This window comes from Harpegnathos saltator, unplaced genomic scaffold (genome assembly GCF_003227715.2).
Source record: "Harpegnathos saltator strain DR-91 unplaced genomic scaffold, Hsal_v8.6 scaffold160, whole genome shotgun sequence".
Taxonomy (NCBI): Eukaryota; Metazoa; Arthropoda; class Insecta; order Hymenoptera; family Formicidae; genus Harpegnathos; species Harpegnathos saltator.
In genome coordinates, this window is record NW_020229940.1 from 909,429 (window position 1) to 936,949 (window position 27,521).

At 31.3% G+C, this 27,521-nt stretch overlaps 4 protein-coding genes across 4 annotated transcripts; 3 read left to right on the plus strand and 1 right to left on the minus strand.

Annotated features, from left to right (window-relative positions):
• The first annotated feature begins 347 nt into the window (after positions 1–347).
• On the plus strand, positions 348–2,622 carry LOC105185785 (solute carrier family 35 member G1). Its single transcript, XM_011145550.3, has 2 exons — positions 348–879; positions 1,546–2,622. Exon 2 carries the CDS (start codon positions 1,548–1,550, stop codon positions 2,592–2,594), a length of 1,047 nt encoding a protein of 348 aa, XP_011143852.1. The 5' UTR covers positions 348–879; positions 1,546–1,547; the 3' UTR covers positions 2,595–2,622.
• Positions 2,623–10,910: 8,288 nt separating this feature from the next.
• On the plus strand, positions 10,911–12,420 carry LOC105185786 (uncharacterized). Its single transcript, XM_011145551.3, has 4 exons — positions 10,911–11,200; positions 11,265–11,532; positions 11,631–12,283; positions 12,400–12,420. Exons 1-3 carry the CDS (start codon positions 11,069–11,071, stop codon positions 11,855–11,857), a joined length of 627 nt encoding a protein of 208 aa, XP_011143853.2. The 5' UTR covers positions 10,911–11,068; the 3' UTR covers positions 11,858–12,283; positions 12,400–12,420.
• Positions 12,421–12,538: 118 nt separating this feature from the next.
• Positions 12,539–14,991, plus strand: LOC105185787 (coiled-coil domain-containing protein 51). The gene is made up of 3 exons (XM_011145552.3): positions 12,539–12,675; positions 12,765–13,216; positions 13,806–14,991. Exons 2-3 carry the CDS (start codon positions 13,046–13,048, stop codon positions 14,616–14,618), a joined length of 984 nt encoding a protein of 327 aa, XP_011143854.1. The 5' UTR covers positions 12,539–12,675; positions 12,765–13,045; the 3' UTR covers positions 14,619–14,991.
• Positions 14,992–16,342: 1,351 nt separating this feature from the next.
• On the minus strand, positions 16,343–22,110 carry Sgt1 (suppressor of G2 allele of skp1). The gene is made up of 5 exons (XM_025296891.1): positions 21,969–22,110; positions 21,600–21,710; positions 20,000–20,201; positions 18,616–18,815; positions 16,343–16,714 (listed from the first exon to the last, which is right to left on the minus strand). Exons 2-5 carry the CDS (start codon positions 21,708–21,710, stop codon positions 16,607–16,609), a joined length of 621 nt encoding a protein of 206 aa, XP_025152676.1. The 5' UTR covers positions 21,969–22,110; the 3' UTR covers positions 16,343–16,606.
• Positions 22,111–27,521: the final 5,411 nt, after the last annotated feature.

Sequence of the window (27,521 nt, forward strand, 5' to 3'; positions counted from 1 at the left end):
GTCGTAAAGTGTAAACGTGGCCAGTGTCTCTACTGTGTCCATATTGCAACCGGCCTACGCTTGTTGCGCGGCGGAAGTTGGCTAGGGAATATTGCGGTAGCCATTCAAAATTCTGCTTCTCCGGAAATAGTATTTACGAAACATGCGATATGTGGGACGTTGATTGGTTATTAAATTATATTAATTATTAAAATTTGTGATTTTTTGTTATTATAACTTTAATGAAATATAGTTTCTATATTTCTGCCGCACGGTAAGCGTTACCGCATCTTGTATGCAACCAGCCAAAATCCCTGTAACCGCAACTGGCCGAACGCATGAGCTACACATGAGCACATGAGATCTAGCAAGAAAACAAACATCATGTGCTGTAGGCTTAAATTTCCCAGTATAGAGTTCAGTGTGAAGGGGAACGTGCAGATATATAAAGATACGTATCAAATGATTTTATCAATAGTGCCAGAAAATGGGTGCAGTTAAATAGTCTAAGAATGGGCGCAAATAACATATCAAACAGTTATTCGAAACTGTTTACAGTGAAACGTCTGTGCGATCATTTTCAGTCTCTCTCTGTATATAAAAAGAGATAAGAGACAGCACTGAAAATAGAAAAAGTAAATAGATAACTTGTGTTACGGGCAAAAGTTTAAACATGCAATAGTGATGTTAACTTTTGTCGATAGTTCGTAATAATATGATTGCTAAATATAATGGCAATTAAATATGGACTCGTTAATGTTATCTGGAATTAGAAATTAATCTTAGCGATGTTTAATGTCGTTAGTCTTCCATCTAGGCTACATTCTTCGTTATTATTGCTCATTGCATATCTTATTGTTACTCGTTTCCGGCAAATTTAATGTGTTTGAAGTGCTCTGGGTAAGTAATAATAAATTCCTTTGCATATAAGTACTTAAAGTGCTATACCTTATTTAGTGGGGAAGGATTTTGAAAATAAAGGAAACTGTTAAATGGGTTAAAATGCAAAGTAATATATATAGAGTAAGAAAAAGAGAGGACTATTTTTTATATTATTTTTCCTTTCTTGTATCCATTCTATTTTCTCAACATTTATTTAAATATTAATTAAAGAATTAGACCTTGTGCAAATATTCCAATATTATTTTTATTACTTTTATTTTTTATTATTTATAAGCATAATATGATTATATTAATTAATGTAAAAACTAGAAATATCAAATTATATTAACTATTAAAATTTGCAGTTTTTTGTTATTATTTTATATTATTATTTTATAACTACTACTATTATTACTATAACTTTATAACTACTTTTGTTATTGTAACTTTAATATTAGTAGTTAATAATCATATAATTTTAAGACATAAAGACATATTTTATAACAGCCAAAATAGTAAATTTTATGTTGACATCTATAAACAAACAATTACTTTTACTGTATTATTTTTTATCTATTATTATCCATAAGTAAAATTAAGCGTATATAAAAATAGTTATTTGAGATTATCTTATTATAATAACTTTTTTATCATATTATATTTTTAACATGATATTTTTTTCAGATATGTCAGAACACGTGGAATTGCAACATTTAGTTGATGCTGAAGTGGAAAATAATACAACAAATAGTAAAAAAACTTTACCTATTTCATTATGCAAATCATGTCCTTACTTGGGTTTGGTACTAGCAACATTATCATCTCTGTTCTTTTCATTATGTAGTGTTATTGTAAAGAGTTTAGTAGAAGTGAACCCTATAGAAATGGCAATCTTTAGATTTATAGGGGTGTTATTACCAGCTGTACCAATTGTAATTTACAAAGGTGAACATCCTTTTCCCAAAGGGCATAGACTAATACTTATTTTAAGAAGTTTTATTGGTACAACAGGGCTTATGTTAAGTTTTTATGCATTTAGGCATATGCCATTGGCTGATGCCTCTGTTGTCGTGTTTTCTGTTCCTGTATTTGTAGCAATATTTGCACGAATATTTTTAAAAGAACCATGTGGGCTATTTAATGTTGTTACTGTATGTTTAACACTGATTGGTGTAATATTAATAACGCGACCACCTCTAATTTTTGGTCTCACTATAGAATCTCTGTCAGATGGTCATATTAAACCGGGGCATGCAGATTTATGGGGTGCTGTGGCTGCTTTCTCAGCTACTTTATTTGGTGCAAATGCATATGTTTTATTAAGAGCACTAAAAGGTCTTCATTTTTCTGTTATAATGACAAATTTTGGCTCCTTTGCTTTAATACAAACTACACTTATATCATGGGCTATTGGTACATTATGTTTACCACGCTGTGGTACAGATAGACTTTTAGTTGTTGCACTTGCATTGTTTAGTTTTGCAGGTCAAATTTTACTGACTTTAGCACTCCAGATTGAGCAAGCTGGCCCAGTAGCCATAGCAAGATCCACAGATATTGTTTTTGCCTTTTTTTGGCAAGTATTATTTTTTAATGAAATACCAAATCGATACTCTGTAGGAGGTGCAATATTGGTCACAAGTTCAGTTTTGTTAACGGGGCTAAGAAAATGGGCACTTTCATTACCAGAAACATCTAGTATCAAAAAGTCTCTTGGAATTTTGGTGATGTGAACTAATCTTATTATTAAAAGAGATGAAATAAGAAGGGACAAACAAACATAACATAAACTGTTTGTTATAGAAAAGATACAGAAGAAATAATTAAAAACAAATAAATGGAGAAGAATTGTTATAAGTAAAAGCAATTTAAATATTTATCTTATAAAATTTGTGCACACACACACACACACACACACACACATATATATATATAAAGAGAATGTAATCTGATGAGATTTATATGCATTTATTTATTATTATTTATTATTACGTAATCAAATTTACTTGATATAATTATAATACAGTAATATTATAAATTGTCATCTCTCTCTTTAAATGGTTAATAATCTGTAATTTTATTTCAAGTTTGCAGTAACTTCAAAAAAATTATACTTATTTTATTCAGGACATTTTCTAAACTATCTAGATGATAATGTGATTATACATAATAATGATTATACATAATTAACATTTATAAAATAAATATGTATAAAAGTGTGTATAAAATGAATGTGTATAAAAGTGTACTTTTATATTATAATAACTTCCAATACTTGGAAAAAAATTTTCGCACAGATATCAGAATTTCTTATTCAAGTTATGTTTCTGTTGAAAAGAAGATTAAATATTTAATTTAATTATTGTACTTCCAAACTTATTCCAATTCTAAAAGAATACACTATATTGTATTATTATTATATTACTTAATTGTATAAACTTTGGAGTATAAAGTTTTTTTTTATACTCCAAAGTTTATATATGTGTATATATATATATATATATATATATATATATATATATATACACACACAGGATGTAGCATAAGTCTGGAAGCACTCAAATATCTCTTAAAAGATGAATTTTAGAAAAAAACGTTTCAAACAAAAGTTTCAAACAAAAGTAAGGTTTAAAAAGATGGATTCAACGGTGATATCCGCTTGACCTTGAGTGGCGTTGCCAAGGTCAGGTCAATGTCAACCTGATATTTGTAAATAGAATAGAATCCCGCACTTTTTATTACATATTCTTGTAGCTTACCTCGAGAGTTTTTCAAAACATTATAACAAAGTTTTTTTTCGTTAAGTATTTTCCAAGTTATGAGGCACGAAGGTTGCACACACACGCACACACGAGATGTAAATCTGACCGTGCAACCTTCATGCGGTACATCTTGGATAATGCTAATGTCGGCGGTACTGCAACCTTCGTGCCTCATAACTTGGAAAGTACTTAACGAAAAAGACATTGGTATAGTGTTTTGAAAAGCTTTCGAGGTAAGCTACAAGAATATGTAATAAAAAGTGGGGGATTCTATTTACAAATATCAGGTTGGCCTTGACCTGACTTTGGCAATACCACCCAAGGTCAAGCAGATATTACCGTTGAATGCGTCTTTCTAAACCTTACAACTTTTGTCTGAAACGTTTTTTTCTAAAATTCACTTTTTAATATGTATATATATGTATATATATGTATATGTATATATTAGGTTGTTCGGAAAGTTCGTTTCAAATTTCGCGCGCTCCATATTTCTATGTAATCAGTAAGAACGAGGACGCTCTAAACGATTTTATGTTTGTCAACAAACATTCCCGGATCTATGAGCCCGCTAAGGAAACTTCGCAGATCTTCCTAAGTGCAACTATTTCGTCAGAAATCAGTTTGAAAAATGGAGAACCAAAAAGTCCATTTTCGTCATGTGATGCTATATTGCTTTAAACGTGGCTTCACGGCTTCGCAGACCCTGAATGAGATGTTCTCAGTATATAGAGATGCCTGCGTCACTCACCAGACAGTTCGAAAATGGTATCGAAGATTTGAAGCTGGCGATTTCGACATGGAACATCAAGCTCGCTCAGGCCAGCCTCAGGAGGTGATGAAACTTCTTATGGATCTCGTGCACCAAAATCCTCGAATGACAGTTAGAGAACTCGCCGACACTCTGCACAAGTCTGTTTCCACCGTGCATGACCATCTGAAGAAGCTAGGATTCTCAAGTCGACTGGATGTGTGGGTGCCACACAAAATGAATAAACGGCAGTTGCTGGAACGTGTCTACGATATGCTGCTTCAACGGCACCAAAAAGAACTGTTCTTGAAGAGGATCATAACAGGCGATGAAAATTGGATTCTATACAATTATGTTAGCCGCAAGAGGTCGTGGGGAACCAGCGGCGCGTCTACGCAAACAGTGGCCAAGCCGGGGCTTCACGCGAAAAAGGTTCTTCTGAGTATCTGATGGGATTTTAAGGGCGTGGTATATTATGAGCTTCTTCAACCAAACGAAACCATCAACGCGGCGAAGTACAGCCTTCAACTGGACGAACTGAAGACTGCCATCGCACGGAAGCGCCCTGAATTGGCCAACAGGCGTGGAATTGTTTTCCATCATGATAACGCCAGACCTTACGTCGCAATGTCTATCCGTAGGAAGCTGTTACACTTCGAATGGGACGTTCTTCCTCATCCTCCATATTCTCCCGACTTTGCCCCATCTGACTACTATCTATTTCTTTCTTTAAAAAATTTTCTTCGGGACAAGAAATTCGAGTCTTTGAAAGTCCTCAAAAGTCATCTTGATAAATTCTTCGCCAATAAGAAACCTTTATTTTGGAGCAAAGGCATTATGCAGCTTCCTGAAAGATGAGCCAAGGTCGTTGAACAAAACGGTACATATTTGCTTCAATAAAGTTCCTCTTTGTGTAAAATATTGCGCTCTTAATTTATTTCAAAAATTTGAAACGAACTTTCCGAACAACCTAATATATGTATATATATGTATATATATGTATTTTTAATATGTATATATATATATACATATAGTGCCTACCTAAGTTCCGGGCTACCTAAATAATTTTTGAATGGTTTGAAATGTAAGATTGAAATTTATAAGGATACAATGGAATCACATAGTCTATTATTTAACCACCTCCCTATCTCAGAATCTATGCATTATAGGGAAAAATGATCTGAACGAAAGTTTTAGGGTTCATAGCTTTTTTGTGATTTTAAATTTGACCTCGACCTTGAAGGTCAACTTGCGTTTTTTTAAATGGGAACCCCTATTTTTTATTACACTTTTTTTATCAATTAATTTGAACAACTGTTGTCTAAAAGATTTTTTTATTTGTCTAATATTTTTTGAGATATTTGAGGAAAACTTGATAACTTTTTCAATATTTAACTTACGATATCTCGCTAACTATTTATCGGAAGAAAAAGTGGTATTAGACTTTCTTATTTTATTTAGTCCCAAGAATATATTGTTACAATAGCGCCCTGAACTTTTGGAAATTTCAAAATCATCAAATTAACAAAAGTCAGGGGACTATTGTAACAATATATTTTTGAACTAAATAAAGCAAGAAAGTCTAGTACCACTTTTTCTTCCGACAAATAATTAGCGAGATATTGTAAGTTAAATATTGAAAAAGTTATCAAGTTTTCCTCAAATATTTAAAAAAAATATTAGGCAAATAAAAAATGTCTTAGACAACAGTTGTCCAAATTAATTGGTAGAAAAAAAGTATAATAAAAAATAGGGGTCCCCATTTAAAAAACGCAAGTTGACCTTCAAATGACCTTCAGGTCGAGGTCAAGGTCAAATTTGAGAACATAAAAACCAGAACTTTATGAACCCTAAAATTTTTGTTCTCGTTATTTTTTCCTATAATGCATAGATTCTGAGATAGTGGGGGGGGGGTTCGTTACTTTTGAAAAACTTGGTATATATATATATATATATATATAGACGCACACACACACACACACACACACATTACTATTAGACTATACATATGATATATGCTATTACGATGTATTAAATGTTTCTCGCCAAATTATCAAACTTCAAGAATTAGCTTCTTTCCTTGAAAAGAAAATTCTTGAGGAATGAAATAATAGGAAGTTATTATAGCTCTTATAACAAATTATTTATTCAATACGAATGTATTTTTTAATATTTTGGTTATAACTGTGAAAATATTTGTTTCAAGTTATTAACAAACATACAATATATTGTAATTACATCATACTGCCTCTTTTGTTTCTTATATATTAATTATATATATTCTAATTATATTTATATCAATCATTAAAATTTAAACAACTATGTCACAAATTAACAATGAGAAACAATTACTTATTTAAATGTATATAATATTTAAACATATTTATTTGCAATTTTATTGTAAATATTATAATTTTATATATACATATATATATATATATGTATATATATATGTATATATACGTACGCACGCACGCACACATACACACTTATATAGTAGACTCCTGATTAATTTAACTCTTATGAAATCTAATTTCAGGATAGGTAAATAAAAATAAATAGCAGATTTGAAAATATATTTTCCATTACCAATATATTCTAATATTATAGTTTTATAATAGTTAATATTCTGTTTATACTTGTTAGTTTATACTCTATTTGTACTGTTTATACTCTATTTATGCTTGTTTAAACTTGTCATTTTAAATTATCGTAATCAAAAATAAATAAAAATTTACGACACAAACATATATACGCGAAATGACAGTAATTCGAACAATACAGATAAAGACTGATTAAGATGAGAGAAATTAGTATCATTACAATGTATCATATTTCGAAATATTTTTAATTTTGTTTTTTAGCTAGACCTATAACTCCGAAATTCTGATTCGTAGAAAAATATCCGTGAGAGAGCCGATATTGCCAATTATATCGAGTTCAAATAAAAAGGGAGTCTACCGTATAAAATATTTACTATACATCATATATACAAGAATGTATGAAAAACAAACGTATTATAAATTGTTATATTTACAAAAACACCTATAAATGAAGATATTTAAAATTGTATAACGATATATATATGCAGAGTGTCAAATAACCAATGACATAACGCTTGTACAAATAAACCGAGTTAAACTAGATAGGAGAATCTTTTCTAGTTGCAGATTTTCTAATTTCTACTAAATAATTAGTTAAACAATATTAGCATATGAACGTGTGCGATAAACCGACCGAGCTTTATAGACAAAATCTCATTCACAAATCAGCAGGAATCTGTTGACAATCTGTTAAGAAAAATAGACGATACGTGGACTGTGGAGGCTTAGCGTGTGTATGTCATTGCACAATTTTAAATATCTTTATTTATGGAGTTTTATAAATAATATTATTCATAATATACTTATTTTTCTCTAATATAGATTGTAATTATATATAGTTAAACCTCAAAGAATGTCCAGCTCATATATATTGTAGAATGAAGAACGAATTCAGGAGCTATTTCTTAATTTTCTAGTCAGTATTAGTCAGTATAAACATCAGTATTCATAAATCTATATTATATTATTATGTAATAAAAACCATTGCATTATGCAAGATAATATTTATGGACAATATTTATAAGTTAAAACCAATGAATAACAATGCATGTTCGGAAAAAAAATTCAGATTTAGAATTATTGCGTTTTCTTAAAGAAATGAAATTGTGTATCATTTCTTATATAATTATATAATTAAAGTTTATTTAAAACAATATATTAAGACTTCTGTTTCTTTACTGCAGCCATCTTGAATTATGATATCAGAAACCAAAAAATACATTCTAAAACCTAGCTCTTCCTTCTATTTGCCAAATATGTTAAGGTAGACATATTCATAAATATGTTAAGGTAGACATATTCATAAATAATGACACAATTGATTAAGTAGATCTGTAAAATAGTCAGAATATTTTCCTTTTGTTCCATCATCTAATAAATAACAATAATGTAATAGAATCATGGGAAAAAAATAGATTAAAAAGATAGATTGCATACTACGTATATGTTAATTTTATGGTCATTTAATCGATATGGCAAAACGAAAGTGTTTGACTTATTTTAGAAATTTATTCAATTGATTACAGTTTTTTTATAAATATAGAAAATACAGTTATTTTATAAATATATTCTTTTATTTTAATATTTTTTGCGAGAATTTTTCGGATATATTTTCTTGCTCCTAACGTCATTAGAAGTTGCGCAATGAAAAACTAAAAATCTTAATATAAACCAGTGTAGTTTATAGTTAGTATAATTTTAATCTAATTATAATAAACAAATCTCTGCATTTAATTTGATTTCTGGGTTTGTGCCGCGTCCATCTTGGATTTGTTTAAACATTTCGTGTACATTTCAATTGATGAAGCCTTGGAAATAAATCCCAGATGGACGCAGCATATATATAAACCCAGGAATCAAATAAAATATATATTTACACCGCAAAAGCCTAAAGTACCAAATCTCTAGATTCAAAAAACATGCGCTTCATTAAAAATAGAAAATTAAGTAATTACTAATTAGTTAGTTAAAAGTTAAATTAAAAAGTTAATTTTTAGTTTAATTTAACTTATTTTTCCAGAACTGTCAATTTTTAACTTAAATTAATTATTTTAAAATGTTAAAATTATTTTAAAATTAACCTATTTATATTAACCTATTTTATCTAAGTTAATTTATCAATATTAAAATTATTGAGGGTTGTTTATAATGTAAAATAAGAAAAATAAAAAATGTCAGTAAAATTCTTTTTTTCTTTCTAAATACCTTTATTCTTTTCTTAATCCTTTGAGGCACGTATTTTTAAAAAAATCCGAGTTACATGAAAATTTATATACGAGAGTTTCTGGGGTCGCTGATGACGAATCCGTTATCAGATTTTAAAAATTCAAGATGGCGGCCACAAATATGAAAAATCGCGATAATTTCGGTGACAATGGGTATTGTGGGGTTTTTGGAGTCGCTGATTACAAATTTGTTATCAGATTTTCAAAATTAAAGATAGCAAATTCAATTCAAGATTCAAGATTCAGTGGCCAAAAAAGAGAAAACTTCGACAATCTTAACAAGGATTTGTACGAGGGGGGATTATCGAGGTCGCTGATTACGAATTCGTCTTCAGATTCTAGAGATTCGAGATGTCAGATTGAAGATACTTGAACAAAATTCGTGAGATCTTGGTCAGAGCGAATCATGGCATAGGGATATTTGAAGTTGTTGAATACGGATCTGCGGGAAATCAATCAATGCAGGATCTTAGCTCATTCCATTATAATAATTCTATCTACAAGTTTGGGAGTTTATCTTTGGATTTCGACTTTGGATTCACGATCAGTAAACAAAACGATAGAGAACAAGTGATTAAAGTACAATATTAGCCAATTATATAGAGATTCTATGATTCGCGATTTTGAAAATCGACATTCACAATTTCCATTTCAAAGTCGTCATTTTTCATCTCAGATTTGTAATCGAAAACTTGAAAAACTAACCGGAAGACAATGTCAGATAAATATATTAGAATTCCATGATTCGCCAACTTGAATCTGCAGTTTTGAACAATGAATTTTAGACCTCGGATTCGTAATCAGCGACCTTGAAAGCTAACCAAAGTACAATTTCAGCTAATCATATAAAAATTTTATGATCCGCCATCTTGGAAAATAAATTTTAGAATTTGGACCTCAGATTCATAATCAGCGAGTTCAAAAACTAACCAGAGCACAATTTTAGCTAATTTAATAAAAATTCTATGATCCGCCATCTTGGAAAATTAATTTTGGAATTTGGACCTCAGATTCATAATCAGCGACTCAAAAAACCCTCAAATCTCGATTTTGAACAAAAAATTCACTCATAGTTTGTGGAAAATGATTTTTTCTGTAGAAATGTGTATTTTTCACACTTTGTTTATTTATAATAAATGGACAACTTATGCAAAACACTTTTCAACCTTTCATATATGTTCCCATATCATATAAGAAGCTAAAAAGCGCAAAAAACCCGACAAGAATCCTTCAAAAATGAAATATTTCATGAAAATGTGAGAATAAATAGGTGGTAAATATACTTATCACTATGCCTCAAAGGGTGAATACCTTTTCCTTTTATTCTTTCCTTAATACTTTTATTCTTTCCTAAATACTTTTTTCTTTCTAAATACTTTTATTCTTTTCTTGTGTAAAATCTTAAGTACAAAAGAATCGATATTTTCTCGTAAAATACTTTAAATTATTTTGCATGAAAATAGCCAAACTTTCGTAAGCTTTTAGCCCCATTTTGTGGCATTCGAAATCTTAAAATCTGTAACTATGACTTGTCTTCATTTTTCTGGCAGAAGTTAAATAGGGTCCTCTACAATTTCTGGTTTTTTATTTATAATTAAAGTTCTGATGTTAAAAACAACTATTACAATAACAAAAATAATTAAAAGTCGATAAATAAAATTTTTAACCAGTTTAAAAATTGCGATCGATTGAAACAGTTCAATTATTCGCGCGCTTTGGTAGCGTTGTCTTGTGACGTCATTAGTCGGTAAATAAGTACGGCATGTTGTTTCGAAAATGACAGAAATCGCAGAAAACATGCAAGATGTAGTTAAAAAACGCAATTACAAGTGATGTTTTGTTCCCTTGTGTAAGAGTACAACTGTTTCTATGCCTTCTAAAATTTTTGTATCGGTACCAAAAGGAAATATTAGGAAAAAATGGTTCGATATCGCAAAACAGAATGATGCTTCATCGATATCGCTCAGCACCAGTTTGTTTTGTTGTCAAGATCATTTTTATGTAAGTGAAACTCTGAATTGTGTATATATTAGTAACAAAACGTAATCGTAACAATCTTTTAAAGTTGCAAGAAGATATAGAAAATTATACGAGAGTACGACTCGATCCAAATGCATCTATACGGCTGAGAAAAGGTGTATTACCTACGATATTTAATTGTCAACCTGATAGACAACTTCCTCACGTCAAACCGACATGTTCAGGAGCTCTAAAACGGCAGAAAATAATCTTAAACGAAATGTTGCAAACTATAACAGTAATCGATAGTAGCATGGAATGTGAATGCACAGAGTCTATTGTAACCGAACCGTTGCATATCGACAGTAACATTGGTAATTAAAATAATATTAAAATTATTTAGTATTGTTGAGAATATAATTTTCACTTAATTGAATTGTATATAAATAAGATATTAATCATTTATTTACAGATGATTTTTCAACAACTGAACATCAGGTGGCTGCAGTTGAAATGAATTGGAGCGATGATGTGATACCAAAATATAAGGATGTTGGTATTCAAGTGAAAATGCGTGATCATAAGATATCAGTACGTAGCAAATGTGTACAAAACGTGCCAACGATGAAAAATGCTTCGTATTCGACAGAACGAAAAACGCTTCAGCATGTAAATGTACTATCTGACTCGACATATTGATGTCAATATGACTTTATTTGTCACTTAAACGTCACTGACAATAAATGACGCAAAAGTGATATAAAAATAGCAAAAGTATATATATGTTCGGCCCCCCTCCTGTACCCTCCCCGCTCTCGTTGCGCATGGAAAGTTGCAAACTTATTCAGAATCTTGCTTATCTGTCGCCTCCGTGACAGATTTCCTAATCTAAATTGTCATCAACTTTAACAATTTATATCTCGCTCCACGAGGCAGAACGACGATTTTTTTCAAATAGGAAAGTTGTTTCTCTTGCAAAAACGCGTTGAGTAAATATTTTTTCGTCGATATCGGAGGTAGGTAGGTATCGGAGGAGGGTATTCTGTATAATTACCGATTTGACATTTACACACAGCTGCGTTGGGACATTACTATTGAACAGAAGCACAACAGATTCACTATCAGGTAATATACAATACTATAAAAAATATCTTTTATTATTATATGTATTTATATGTATTTATTTGCCCCTAACAAGAATATATTATTTCGTACTTCATATTTCACATTTCACCCAGCAGCACCGGACATTCAATGGATGTACGTTTCACGTCCAATTTATGTCCGTATGTCCGATTTATGTCCGTGGACATAAATTGGACGTAACAAGGATGTACTTATTGGACATCGGACCTGTAGGACATCCGATGTCCGAAGTTGTGATAAACGTACGTCCTATGGACGTCTTTTGTAAAAAAAATGGACATAAAACGGACGTCCGGTGGACATCTGGGCAGATTGCAGCGTTGGATCATATTTGTTATTAAGCAGAAACAAAATCGATAAGTCACATCCAGGTAATACACCATCTAAAAGCTATCTTTTATATATATTCTTGCCCAAAGCAAAAATATATTATTTCACATTACATATTTTATATTTTCAGGTTGCTGCGGTGAAGACAAACAGGCAGAATGACATATCGAATAGCGCGCTGCTACTATCAAGAACATGGCAACATGTCACATGACTTCAGACACTAACATCAAAGACTCCGACACGGAGTGTCGCTACTGGTTATACATGTACTGTGACTGTAGTCGATTGAGGATTAGCTTATTTTTATTGTCGGTTCGGAAAAGTGTTGGTATATATGGCTCTCTGATTTTATTATGTGAATTATTCTAGTTTTTCTGTTTGTATTTACATGTTGCTTTATGTCATATAATGACGGAACATTATCGAAAATTGGTTAAGTTGATAAGAAGACAAGAAGAGAAAAAATATTGGATGTTTAACAATGTGAAAGGGCTTGCAGAAAATGTTTCAGAAAGAACACAGAACAAATTCTTCAATGGACAAAATATTATCATTGAAAAATATAATTTCTTGATAAAGGTTAGCTATAAATAAATAGAATAATTTTAGAGAAATTTGTTCAAGCTATATCTCTTTTAAACAATAGTACAAATAAAGTAATTGGTAGAGAAATATTTTATACAGAAGTTCCATTTTTTTTTTAATTTGTTCTTTTTATAGTTACATTGATGCATGTACAAAATGTAATTGTAACTTGTTCCTATAAGTGATAACCTATAAGTGATTACTTTTCTGAAAATTTATTGTTCTAAATAAATGTGTAGTTGTTAATAAAAACATGTATAGTAGTATAGTAGTATCAATTATACTAAATTGTTATAATGCAAAATCTTATGTAAAATGTTTTTTGTCTTTTCATAAATTTTTTAAATGATTTTCGCTACTCAGCAGATTCTGTTTTACTATTTCTTAGTTATATTATAACAATCATTATTTTATCATAAATATGTTATTTCTAAAAGTTAATTATTTAAAAATTATAATTGCTACAATATTTTTAATTGGAAAAAATCTGATCAAATAATTTGAGAAATATGCAGTATTTTTTGGAACATTTCTACACGTATGAGATAATTATTATATATAATTATTAATTTTCATATTGCAGAAGCTAAATAACCAGACTAATATCATACAAGATTTGAATGTCAAGCCATTAGAACCAAGTACATTGTTGCCAAAAAGGGTAGTTAAGTGGTGGGGATGGTATCATCAATTGACAGGACTGGATACTGTTGAAGCAGCTAAACAACAAGTAATTGTACTTCAAGATAAATTATTCGAGTGCCACGATAATAGGAGATTATTAAATAAACAAATGACTGATATTACACTTAAATTGCAAGAAGTTTATGGTGAATTAATACAGACTAAGCGGGATGATCCGAAATATGTGCATTTAACTATAGTAGAAAATAAAAATTTGCAAGAACAAAATAAAATCATCAATACACTTGCATTGTTAGAAAAAGAAGAAAAAGATAAATTTACACAATTAGCAACAGCTATTAAAGAATATCATGATAACCAAAATATGAGTGCACAAAAATATAAATATCTATCCATTATTGCATCTGTGGTAGTAGCAATGGTATCCTTGATTGGTTCAATAATAATTAATAATCAGAAGATATACAGTATAAAAAATGCTATATATGAATCACAAGGAGAAAATAAATCTTTAATTTATGTAAACACGAATCAATTAACTGATCTCCAAAACAAATTCCATTCATTTGAAACAAAGTTTTTGCAAAATATACATACAAATAAGGAAAAAGAGATTAATAAAGAAAATAATACATCTAATATTTTGACTAGTGCTAAGCATGTAGCACACCTAGTGATTTCAGGAACAAGTTATATCATAAGTGGAACTTACACATGTGGATTATATGTTATAAGAATTTTTACAGGATAAAAAACAAATATATCTTTTTTTATAGGTATTATTAAAAATGTATAATTTTGCATATAATTAACTGTAGGCAAGTTCTGACTTCTTTGTTTAATGTATATTATACAGTATGTAATTTTTACACAAATTTATTCGTTGTTAAATACCCTATTCTAGCATAAATAACAACTGTTATGGATTGTTGTTATGTGTATTATTTATAATCATTTGAAATATGATTAATAATGAAACTCAATTGCAAATAATCATGTGTTGCGTAAAATAAAGATTTTTTCTTTTCCTTAATAAAATAAAAAAGCTTGAACTTACCGAATATCCACTGGAATCCATTGTTGGATCTACATTCAATAACATCAATATATTCAATTGACTTCAATATATTTCATCAAGATCATTAATAATAATATTTAGAAAATATATAATATAAAAAATGCTATATGCTTGTGTTTCATATGTGAAGCATAAAGTAAAAATTAATCTTTAATTCATTTAAATACATTAAGCAACCTTCAAAAGGTTTTAGTCGTTCCTCATTTTTTATTAAAAAAATATTAACAAAAAAGGTTTAAAGAAGATATTAGTTAATATCAGCCTTAGGTAATATCAGTTGTACACCTTAATTCACTGATAAGTGTGTCAATATGGAAACGATACAAGTGTAAACATAAGAGAGCTTGGTTTGCGAAAGCTGTTTTGCGTATGTCTTCTGTGAGAGCATTTAAATAGAACATTTATCAAAAGATGGAATGAACCGATTGCATAGCTTCCTCGATTTTCCGATTTAAATTCACTGAATTTCTTTTTATGAGAATATCTTCAAAAGCTTAGTTTATATATATATATTTCATCCCCAAATAATATATAAAAATTATACCAACGAATTCAATATGCAACTGACTAAATTCGAAGACGATTATGAATTCTTTAAAGAGTTCGCAATTCTGTAATTAAAGATGTCCAGTATATATAAAAATAGGAAGACTACTTATTGTAAACAAAGCAATAATAAAATGATAATGTAGTACAATATTTAATTGTTTATTCTTCATGCATAAGCAGTGGAAGTACATAAATAATTTTGTGTTACCAAAATCGCGAAATGTTTATAATTCTGGAAGGGTTGATTTTTCAATCTATACTTACTAAGTATTTTTTGCTCAGTATAATGAATATTATCTATCCTATAAATCTGGAATCTTTTTTTCGAACAATAGTACTTGAAAATTGTAAATGTTATATACAATTTTACCTTTTAAATATATATGAAAAATACTTTATCTCTAATCACATACTTTACTCAAATCACATACTCTAATCAAATACTTTAACTATAATCATACTTTAAGAAACTTTTATTAACAACATTGGAAACATACTCCATATTCAGCAATTTTACTAGAAAAAAATTCATTTGCTAAATATACTTACAAAAAAATATTTAAAAAATTCAGTATTTTTTATAATCTATATAATAACTATAAGATATTATGAGCATTTATTTTCATTCATATACATATACGCATGTGTGCGGACACATACGTTAGTACATTTTTCGTAATTATAAATTATATAATTTACTTTAACATACATGTATGCATGTGTATACATACATGTAATATACATTTTTGTATGAAAGTTATTGTACAGATAAAAAAATTAAGTTAATATAATTATGCATATTTTATAATTATGTATACGAGATTAACACAGGGAATTATAGTTTATTATTATTGAATTATCATATACAGAGAAAATATTATTTATAAGTGGCGATAGAACATTGTCAATATAATTTCTTTGATAACATAATCTATATATGTGTATATATGAATCTATATATATATATATGTATGAATGTGTGTGTGTGTGTGTGTGTGTGTGTAAAGAATATGTGTATAGTACTTAAGTGTATAATACTTAGTGTGTATAGTACTTAAGGATCGAATGCAATTATTATATGCAAGAAGCAACGAAAAACTTTGTAAATAACTTTATGAGTTCCACATTTTCCATTCCATTCCGTCTGGTGGTTTTCTTTCAACTTTTCCCTGACCTACTTCTGACCAGTTGGTACTCAAAACTGTGCCACCAGATTCTACCTGTAATATATATATATATATTTTTTTTTTCATGAATGAGAGATAAAACAATTTATTATATACAGGGTGCCCCAAAAGTAACAGACTATCCTAATAACTCTTCAGTATTGAAGTTTCAAGAAAAATGATCTGAATAAAAATTGTAGGGATTTAAGTGAGCTACCTTATGATGGCCTTGACTTTGACCTTGACCTCTACTTTCAAGGTCATTTGAAAGTCAACTTGCGTTATTTAAATAGGAACTCTTATTTTTTATTACACTATTTTTCTTTCTATTAGTTAATTTGAACAACTGTTGTCTAAAACATTTTTTTATTTGTCTAATATTTTTTGAGATATTTGAGGAAAACTTGATAACTTTTTCAATATTTAACTTACGATATCTCGCTAACTATTTGTCGCAAGAAAAAGTGGTATCAGACTTTCTTGCTTTATTTAGTCTCAAGAATATATTGTTACAATAGCGCCTTGACTTTTGATAACTTACTGACTTTTGGAAATTTCAAAATCATCAAATTAACAAAAATCAAGGCGCTATTATAACAATATATTCTTGAGACTAAATAAAGCAAGAAAGTCTAATACCACTTTTTCTTCCGACAAATAGTGAAATATCGTAAGTTAAATATTGAAAAAGTTATCAAGTTTTCCTCAAATATCTCAAAAAATATTAGACAAATAAAAAAATATTTTAGACAAAAGTTATTCAAATTAACTAGTAGAAGTAGTAGTAGTGTAATAAAAAATAAGGGTTCCTATTTAAAAAACGCAAATTGACCTTCAAATGACCTTGAAAATAGAGGGCAAAGTCAAGGTCATCATAAGGTAGCTCACTTAAATCCCTACAACTTTTATTCAGATCATTTTCCTTGAAACTTCAATATTGAAGAGTTATTAGGGTGGTCCGTTACTTTTGAGACACTCTGTATAGGTATGTGCGTAGGAGAGGCTCCATCTCTCCGATAATTATAGAAAAAATTGATTTTCTTTTTTTTAACATGTTGAAAAATTACAAATTTTTTCCGAGATATGATAAATTGTTCCTTTCCGCACTCTTTCATTTTCTTATACAAAAAGAAAAAAGAGAATATTAGTCGCCAACCAACGACTAGAATAGAAAATAGAGACCTAAATAATGGAAAAACAATTTCTCCTAATTTTTTTACTTACTCATGGACAGAAAGTTGGTACTGTTTAGAAATGATCCATATGATCACACAGGGTTAAAATATGAAAATAATCATGTGGGAAGTATTATAAACGGAAAAGTGGTTTGACCGTCAGTATTAAGAATATGAAATGGAAATTGGTTTCCATATCTGCGAGCGAATGCAAGAGAAAAGAAAAGAGGAGAGAGGGAGAGAAGACGAAACAGAAAGAATGGGAAAAGAGAGTGGAAAGGAAAATGGTAAAAATGAACATTTTCAGCTTCGATGCAATCAATTTCTCTATAATTGTACATATATGTTATACATATTGTAGATGTATTATATAAATTACGTTTCTATTGATGTTGTTAACGTTTGAAAAATTCCTAAGAAATTGGATTTGCAAAACTGCAACTATATTTAAATAAGTTGAATAAAATGGGACTCCTTTATACAAATAGTTTTATGAAACTTCAATTTACTTCACATAAAAGATGTGTTATACAAAATTGTAAATAATATTAATTAATATAAATATAATATTAATATTAATATTAAATATATTAATTAATATTAATAATATGATATTAATACTAATAATATTAAATATATTAATAATGACAAATATAGAAATAATAATAATATAAAATAATATTAGTTTAAATTGATGAAATTTTATTAATAATGTGTAAAAATAATTTTTCGCAATATAATTATTGTTTAATTTAATGACATAATAAATGTTTTACTTACAAAAGATTTGTTCATTGCTCGTCTTACTTCATCAGATCCATTGCCATATATTCGTTGTAAGAGGGCATTCACAGCTGCTTCCCCTTCTGGTTCTTCCTGTGCTTCTTGTTTCTCTATCTCTTTCTCTACCTTATCCCAATCTCTAAATTTTTTACAGGAACTTGGATATTTTGGCGCCTGATTATTTATCTGAGGTATTTCTTAAAAAAGATATTAACAGATTTAAAAATATAATTGAACAACATATGTACATTTTTACTTAATAAGGAAAAAAATATAAGTGGAAATGTCCCCTTCTGATTTTGATGAGCTTGAAGTATGTAGTAAGACAAAAATACAGAATACTTATCTTATACGGGCACAATTTTAACGAGTAAAACATTCTTTTGAAAAAAATCGTATGGTACTTTACATTCTTTATATTCTACTAGATACTTATTAAAATCTTGACATAAATTTTGGGCTTTATGGTAGGAACATAAAGGTGGATGTCGACGATTGGCTGAGATCTAACGATTTTGTATTTAGGGTTATCATGCAACATCCATTTTTTAACATTCGTAATAATTTTGCACAAAAATCGCTTCTTTTAAACCAAGTTAGCAAGAATATGAACATGTTGAATCTTTGCTCTTTGTTTTCCGAATTAAACTTATGTAGAATTCATCTATTCTTTTGAACTTTTATCAGTTAATCTAAGCGCATGGATATACATTGATAAGTAACTCTAAGTGGCAGTATGAACTCTTGTTGCATTTGAGCAGAATTTTTATTCAATAGCTGCTCGATTTTGTCTTCGAATTCTTTTATTTGGCCAGAACGTTTTAAACTCGAAAGATTAAAATTTTCATTCCGAAACCTCTGATATCACTCTTTACATGTTTCGTAGATCACAACATTTTTACCCAAAGAAGAATAATGATTTCTATAGCTTCAGCAGCATTTTTTAATTGAAAGGTAAGTAGTTATTGGACGCCATTGTGTGTACTACTGTTTTGTGAGGTTGTCATTTATTTCGCCATAACATGGTGTTTTGGAAATATATGGGTCTATACTTGTAAACCACAAAAGAGGGAGAAGAGAAGCGGGAAAATATTTAATTTTAAAATGGAGTTATTAAAAATGGAGTTATAAAAGTATTAAATATAAAGCCAGTTAATGCTGGTATCGAATTAATTTGCACAGTTAACAGTTGGGTATAACTTTGTCCAATAATGTATTTGTCATTTTTTGATGGCAAAATGTGATAAAAATATAAAAAAAAAAATAAATTTATGTTTGATTATGGGTTTCGACTATAGATTGTCGACTTCAAGATTTTCGTAAAAGTCCCTACGAGCTTATTGAAGAACTCAATAATATAAAGTATATAAAATGTGCTTACCACTTAATATGGGTTGTACTACATCTTGTTCATCTAGATTCCTCTCTAATGTATTCCATCTAATACCATTCAATTTCTTTAGTTTAATCTCTATTTTAGATGGTAATACTTTATGTGAACATTGTTCTGCTATTATTAGATGAGCCAAATCTAATTTTAAATTGTAGTCATTACCAGATAGTAATTTTGCAGATATATTCAGCTGGAAAATAATTCACAAAATATCAAAAGTTTATATATACAAAGAATGTATTGGAAATTGTATAACCGAATTTATAAAAAGTTCTACAGAGAATTTATGGTGTACTGGAAATTGTACAACCGAGGAGATGATTCCTGACACAAAAGTTAGTTAAAAATATAAATTAACATTTAAAATATAAATTAAAATTTTTTTATAAAAAGTATTTTTTTAAGAATATTGATATAGAATTTAGCCGAGTGTTAGCCAAACACATTCATAAAATTTTCAACAAGTTCCACAAGTTCCACAAGTTTGTACATACTCTCGGAAAAATATGTTTTTGGATTGTCCTTCAGCTATATGTGCACCATTTTCTGTACATGTTAGTCTAGTAAATCAACAACTTCTTGAAGTATTTTAGTAGACAAAACAGATAGTAAAGGGCTCAATAATAAACAGTTTATATTACACTAAGATATTGTGCAACAAGCTGAAGTCTGCAATTTGAATCAAACACCTATTATTGAAAGGTATTTTATTGCTACATGACAATGTACGCCATCTACACTGTTCAAATATTTAAGAAATTGCTTTTTGAAGTATTGGTTTTCGAACATCCTGAATAGTCCAAATCTTGCTCCCTTGGATTACTATTTGTTTGATCTACTTAAAAATACCTCAAAAAGTCGATCTACCACAAAACTATATGTACAAAAAGCAGCCTTTATGGAAAAAAAACATTCAAATATTAAGTATTTACACTCAATTATTCGAACTTATTCTCAAATGTGAGTATATATACTTAAAATTGAGTGTATATATCTTATAAAAGACCAATATTTTTATCAGTAATGGCTCAGGTTTAAGGAGTGAAACTGCTCTTCAAAGTTTCATCCCCTCTATGCTATCTTGATAACTATTGCAGATAGGGAACAATTTTTTAAACTTTTTTATTTAATTTTTTAAACTTTTTTATTTAATTTTTTAAAATTGTATGTTTTTTATGCCATACAATTTTTGTTTAAAATATTTTTTCTTATCTGCAATAATTATCGAGATAGCATAAAGGGGATAAAATTTTGAGGCAGTTTCACCCCTTAAACTTGAGCTATTACTGATAAAAAAGAATATAGGTCTCTTATTTTTGGCTACTCTACAAATATGTCAAGTTTTGTCGAAATCAGAGACACACTTCGTGGATGTTCCTTGTTAGTTAACTTTAAACATTCTATTCAAAAACCATTGTAGCTTTCATGTTTTGATAACTATTTGTCTTATGGAAAAAACACTCAAATATTGAGTATTTTCTCCATAAAAATTGTTAAAAATATTTTCAAATATTCAATTCTAACAGATGTCATATATAGTCTTGGATATCTTATATAGAAAATATTAAGAAATAAATATTTTACATACCATATTTTCCTCGTAAATAACTTTAACATGTTCTGCATTCTTCGCAAGTATTGTTACAATAACATTAGTCTCCGTTTGATACCAATCATGTTTTATTTTTGGAACAGACATCTAAAATTCAATTTCTTAAGCTTTAATATTTTAAAATTATAAAAATTTATGTATTTAATAAACTATGCAATTAGTATATATATTGATACTTATATATTGATACTTTCATTATTGATATATTGATACTTTCATTTTATTAACGGTAGTATCACCAGTATCCATTATATTCTTATTAATGCTTAACTATTACTAAAATATTATATATATTGAATTGTGAATTTCAAATATATTCTTAAATATTTTTATAGAAATACCTGCCTCTTTATGAATAAATAACACTTTCTGCTATTCACTCTCCTTTTGTTGGAATTTCTAATTTCATATTCTTTACCTGCAAAATTTTATTAAAATTATAGCTAATAAAACATTTCACTATCGTCATATATCAAACTCAAATGATCATAACCTATGTATTATTGGCAATAAAACGATGACTTTTGGAATTGATATATCATTAAACATACGACAATATGACATAGGCTAAAGCCAGCGGCACACGGTGCTTGTTTTTGTGCTGGGTTGCTTGCTGGATGAAAATACTGCGTTCTGATTGGTGCATTTCTATCCATCTTCGGAAATACACCAATCAGAACGCAGTATTTTCATCCAGAAAACAATCTAGCACGAAAACAACCACCGTGTGCCGCTGGCTTTACACTATAAAAATTCATTCTTATAAGTTAAATATATATTATTATTTCTAAAAAGTTTGAAATCAATCGTCCGCTTAGTTCCCGAAAAAAAATTCGTGAAAATAGCCTGTTTGTTTGGCCTCAATGACGTATATAACTAGACCAAGCATTTCCTCGAGGGGAGTGAAGCCGGAAGTTGGCAGTTTACGATAAAGTGAGAACGTTGCACGGCATCAAACCTCTTTCACTTTATCCTATAGATCAGAGCTCGGCAAAATGTGCACGCGACGACCGATTTGCGACTATCTCCGCCCACCGCTATTCCCTTTACCTCGCCACTCCGCGCGCTGCCTACAAGCCGCTCGAGTCTCAGGAGCGTGTTTCCAATAGTTTTCTACGCTACCCATGAAGTACTATTGTTAACGCGTTTTTTTTTAAGTGGTATCCCCAGTAAGCCTAATCTACTGATGACTGTAACAACCCGTAACTAATTGAACAGAAGCGAAATAAAATATGTTAAATGAAGAATATTCAATTCGATTTTCGGTGTCTTTCATTGGTAAGAGTGGAAACGTCAATTTGGATACTGCATGTAGCAAGCCGCATAAGACGTGATAAGGAATCGTCGCTTAAAGAAGAGTACTTCTCATTTTTTATAAACTTCATTTTTGAAAAATGAAGAGGCCTACTGGGGATACCACTTAAAAAAAAACGCGTCAACAATAGTACCTCATGGGTGACGTAAAAACTATTGGAAACACGCTCCTGAGGCTCGAGCGGCTTGTGGGCAGCGCGCGGAGCGGCGAGGTAAAGGGAATAGGTGGGCGGAGATAGTCGAAAATCGACCGACGCGTGTACATTTTGCCGGGCTCTGCTATAGATTGTCAAAAGTAATATGGCATAAGACTACGTAAATCATGTGAACATTGAATGCAAATATATATATTTCCATTAGCAAGTCAAATATATATTATAAGCATATATACAATTAATAATTACATAATATGTAGAATTATCGATATCATATATTTCTTTGATAAATATTTTGATATGTTATATCAGAGAGAAGGAGGAGAGAGGTCACGGACCGCTTTTAGCCGAGCCCAGTGCAAGGCGCCCTCTGCACAACCGTGCAAATGAACTACGATGCCAATGTCCACGACTCTTTTCTGATTTTCTCCACCACGCACGCACACATAGCCGGCTCAGTCTATCCGTGTGGACCACGGTAATAGTAAAAAAAACACAAATTAATAAATAAATAACATAAATTTATGTCCGTATGTCCGATTTACGTCCGTGGACATAAATTGGACGTAACAAGGATGTCCTTATTGGATATCGGACCTGTAGGACGCCCGAAGTCTGAAGTTGTGACAAACGTACGTCCTATGGACGTCTTTGTAAAAAAAATGGACATATAATGGACGTCCAATGGACATCCGTGTGTTGTCTGGGTAAATGTTATTCATCATCGTTGAATATTAGGTGAAAAGTAGAAGAGTTATTGTCCGCAGTGGATAATCTAACATTTAATAAGAACGAGACAAAATTCGCATGGGATGAAATTCCAGTCTTTAACGCTACCACCTTTAATATTCTCTGAAAACGGCGTCACAACAACTTTGACACACTGTACAATTAGTTGCTAACACATTTTCTAATTGTACACATTCCTCTTTAATTAACATAAAGCTCACAAATATCCGATGCTTCGACAAAATAATTTTCTTTATTTTCAGTAATCAATAAATAGTAAATCAATGTCGCGTACAGATGAAAGGCCTTTTCGCATTCTTCTCGTCATCCCGGAACCTTTGAGAAAAGAAAAGATGCCCAAGGGCAAATCTCTCTTGCCTCAACGACGGGCCGCCGAGGCCCGCAATGTTTACATCGCGCCGATTGTGTTGATCGGCTCGCGAGCGACGACACTTTTTGCCCTTAATATTCGCGCGTCTCGCGTATTCGACCTTATTCTATCAGCAGCAGCTGTGCGCGACGCGCCTGTCATTCCGTCTCGTGTAATTGAAAGAAATGTATCTCGTCGGTCCTCGAGATACTCAATCGGCATCGCGTTGATTAACCGCATGGTCGAATCGCGAGTATCGGCATTAGAAGCGTGAGTGAGTGAAATCCGAAGGACTCCAGCAGCCGGGAAGCAGGACGGCGGCACCGATACGTCACGTTTCCAAGTATGTGGAATCATTTATTATGTGGGAGGTCACCGATAACGAGAGCGGACGTTTTACGAATTTTCCGGGAATAAGAAGTCGGAATTTCGCGCTCGGCATTCACAATCCGTCATTATCCGACTAATAATCATGACTTATGAATCTGCAATTACTCTCGTCAATTTCTGTCTGTCTATCTATTTATTGCGTTGTTGTATACAACAGATATTGATTCAGATACAGACGGATAATGGTGAACGCGGATCTCTAATTCATTATGTTCTCAATTAAACATTTTGAATAATTCTGAACTGTATGAGTATACCGGTCTTGTATAGAATATTCAACGTCATATCGCTTCTTAGACTGCGACCTTTTTTGTTTTCGGTCAGCGCTTCTTTCAAGTCTGTTTACTCTTCTTACGGGATTTAAATTTAAATGTCCATTCGTAAAAGAGTATTTTCGAGAGCACACAACTGTTGTCTCCGCTTCTTGTTGTCATCTTTTTTCGTCAGCTCTTTCAAGAGCTTTCAAGTTCTATCCAGACTTTCAATGTCAATAAAGAAAAAAAACCGTAGCGAATATTCTCCACTCATCCCGACCAAACATTCTTTCTTTACCGCAGCTTATCAACCAGAAACGCTAAATTTTTGTTCCAGACGTTACGGGAAGTAAGTCCAGTGGACGGAGATGCCGCACCGGAGGATCCGGTTCGGGCACAGCACGGTCGGCCGGAAGGTAAAGTTTACAAGTTTCCTACATATCTGCGTTCAACTCTTTACAATCTTTGCCTTTGCAACTTGTTTCTCATCAGCTCTCTTGAAAGCTTCATGTCTCATTCAAATTTTCAATGTTGGAACAAAAATATAAAGATAAAAATCCCATGTCAAAATATTTCCGTATTTTCGATCCGTCTCGATCAAAGATATTCTCTCTCTACCGCAGATTATCAACTGGGAAAACTACTTTTCTGTTTCAGTTGTTGCGGAAAGTAACAACAATCCGGCAGATGCGGATGCTGTACCGGAGGATCCGGTTCGGGCACAGCACGGTCAGCCGGAAGGTAAAGTTTACAAGTTTCCTACACATCTGTGTTCAACCCTTTACGATCTTTGCTTTTGCAATTTGGTCCTCATCAGCTCTCTTGAAAGCTTCAAGTCTCATTTAAATTTTCAATGTTGGAACAAAAATATAAAGATAAAAATCCCATATCAAAATATTTCCGTATTTTCGATCCGTCTCGATCAAAGATATTCTCTCTCTACCGCAGATTATCAACTGGGAAAACTACTTTTCTGTTTTAGTTGTTGCGGAAAGCAACAGCAATCCGGCGGACGCGGGATGCCGCATCGGAGGATCCGATTCGGGCGAAACAGAGTCGGTCGGAAGGTAAAGTTTACAAGTTTACTATAGTCCTCTGTTTGACCCTTGGCGATCTAGAGCTGGGATATAATTTCCGACTCTACTTGAATTACGATCGCAGAGGGTAAATTACTGATTTACTCGCCCGTACTCGTTGGTCAAATTTAATGAACGAATGTGAATTTTTTGTTACAGAGTTGAAGCGGAACGTGGCCGGCTCTGACTGCAAGTCGTTTCGGTGAGTCAAAATAAAAAGAGAAACAAAATTCTGCATGACGGATATGGGACTAAAAAATATCGTTCGAGTCAATGCGAATTGCAAATAGATTTTTGCATGTGTGTGTTTGTGACGTTGAATAAAATATATTGCTCGAAACAATCAGGGGATTACTTGATCGACAGCCTGCATTACATACGAGATTTAAAATACTGAATAATTATTCTCTTTTGATGTTTAGTCATCTGAATAAGAGATATTCATATGTACAAACGCGTCATTAGCTGCTTTATTTTTATTTTTCAAGCGGGCTGCAGAATTATTTAACGATTTAATTATTTGACAATATTCAATTGTCCGTGTAAAATATATTCATACGCATAAATGCCGGTACCGTTAGCTACTTTTCTTTTAATTGCAAAACAGGCTGTAGAATTATTTGGCAATATTGTCCATTCATCACGATCCCTATTGTCTCGAGTAGCGTATAATGCGCGCAGAAATTGCGCCAGCGCACGCTGAGCTTGAGGTATCCTCGCTCGCGTGCCTTTGAATATAGCAACCGCGGTTATCAAAATACGCGTTTTTACCCGCGCTGCTAACAAAGAAAGCTTAAATTCTCATTTCGCCAAAGTATCGCGAACGAAGTAAACTTCGTCGTGACGGAGCTATGCGCGAATGCGGACGATGCGTGAAAACTTTGCCCCGCTCCTCTATCTTTGCGCTCCCTCGGGGCGACCCCTCGGGGTTTCTAATTGTCTAATCTTTCCTCGCGTGCATTCACGTCGCGAATATTTCACTCGTAGATATCGATACTCCCACATTTTCGCGACTTTTCAGACGCGATCGCGAAAAGCGCCGTAAAAATCCGTTGTACGAGTCGGTAAATTTTCACACGGTTCTTGCTCCTCGCCGATCAAGTTTATAGAGTCCGTTTCGCAGCACGCAAAAAGTTTCCACCGGTAACAACGTAAAACATTCGTTAATTGACGCAAATATCGCCGCTCTGATAAAAGTACCGACCGCGTCGCGAAAGTGTAGCAATCAACGTGGGACGCGCTGCAAGATGGATGCTGCGCGACATGGAGAGCGGCAGCGGACATGGGCGGACATTGGTGGATCTGGTTGGATGCAACGGGGCATCATCAATATCATCATCGGTGAGCGTTTGTCTCAATGCTCGCAGAGAGCTCTTTTATTATTACATTGTGCATGCCGCAAATTTGCATTGACTTTTGTAACGAAAAATATATTCCATAAATTATTGCCATATATTATGGCAATATATTATTGCCATATATTGTTGCCATATATTGTTGCCATATATTGTTGCCGTATATTATTGCCATATATTATTGCCATATATTGCCATGTATTCTCGCCATATATTATGGCCACTTGAAATCACGCGAGCAATCGAGAAAACTGA

Bases quoted from the DNA above. Each gene is read 5' to 3' on its own strand.
- LOC105185786 (XM_011145551.3), top strand. From the start codon at position 11,069: ATGCCTTCTAAAATTTTTGTATCGGTACCAAAAGGAAATATTAGGAAA. The intron at 11,201-11,264 runs GTAAGTGAAACT...AATCTTTTAAAG, and splicing joins GTTGTCAAGATCATTTTTAT to TTGCAAGAAGATATAGAAAA. The intron at 11,533-11,630 runs GTAATTAAAATA...ATTTATTTACAG, and splicing joins GCATATCGACAGTAACATTG to ATGATTTTTCAACAACTGAA.
- Sgt1 (XM_025296891.1), bottom strand. From the start codon at position 21,710: ATGTCTGTTCCAAAAATAAAACATGATTGGTATCAAACGGAGACTAAT. The intron at 18,816-19,999 runs GTAAGCACATTT...ATCTTTTTTAAG, and splicing joins AGTACAACCCATATTAAGTG to AAATACCTCAGATAAATAAT. The intron at 16,715-18,615 runs GTAAGTAAAACA...TATATATTACAG, and splicing joins GAGCAATGAACAAATCTTTT to GTAGAATCTGGTGGCACAGT.
- LOC105185785 (XM_011145550.3), top strand. From the start codon at position 1,548: ATGTCAGAACACGTGGAATTGCAACATTTAGTTGATGCTGAAGTGGAA.
- LOC105185787 (XM_011145552.3), top strand. From the start codon at position 13,046: ATGACGGAACATTATCGAAAATTGGTTAAGTTGATAAGAAGACAAGAA. The intron at 13,217-13,805 runs GTTAGCTATAAA...TTCATATTGCAG, and splicing joins AATATAATTTCTTGATAAAG to AAGCTAAATAACCAGACTAA.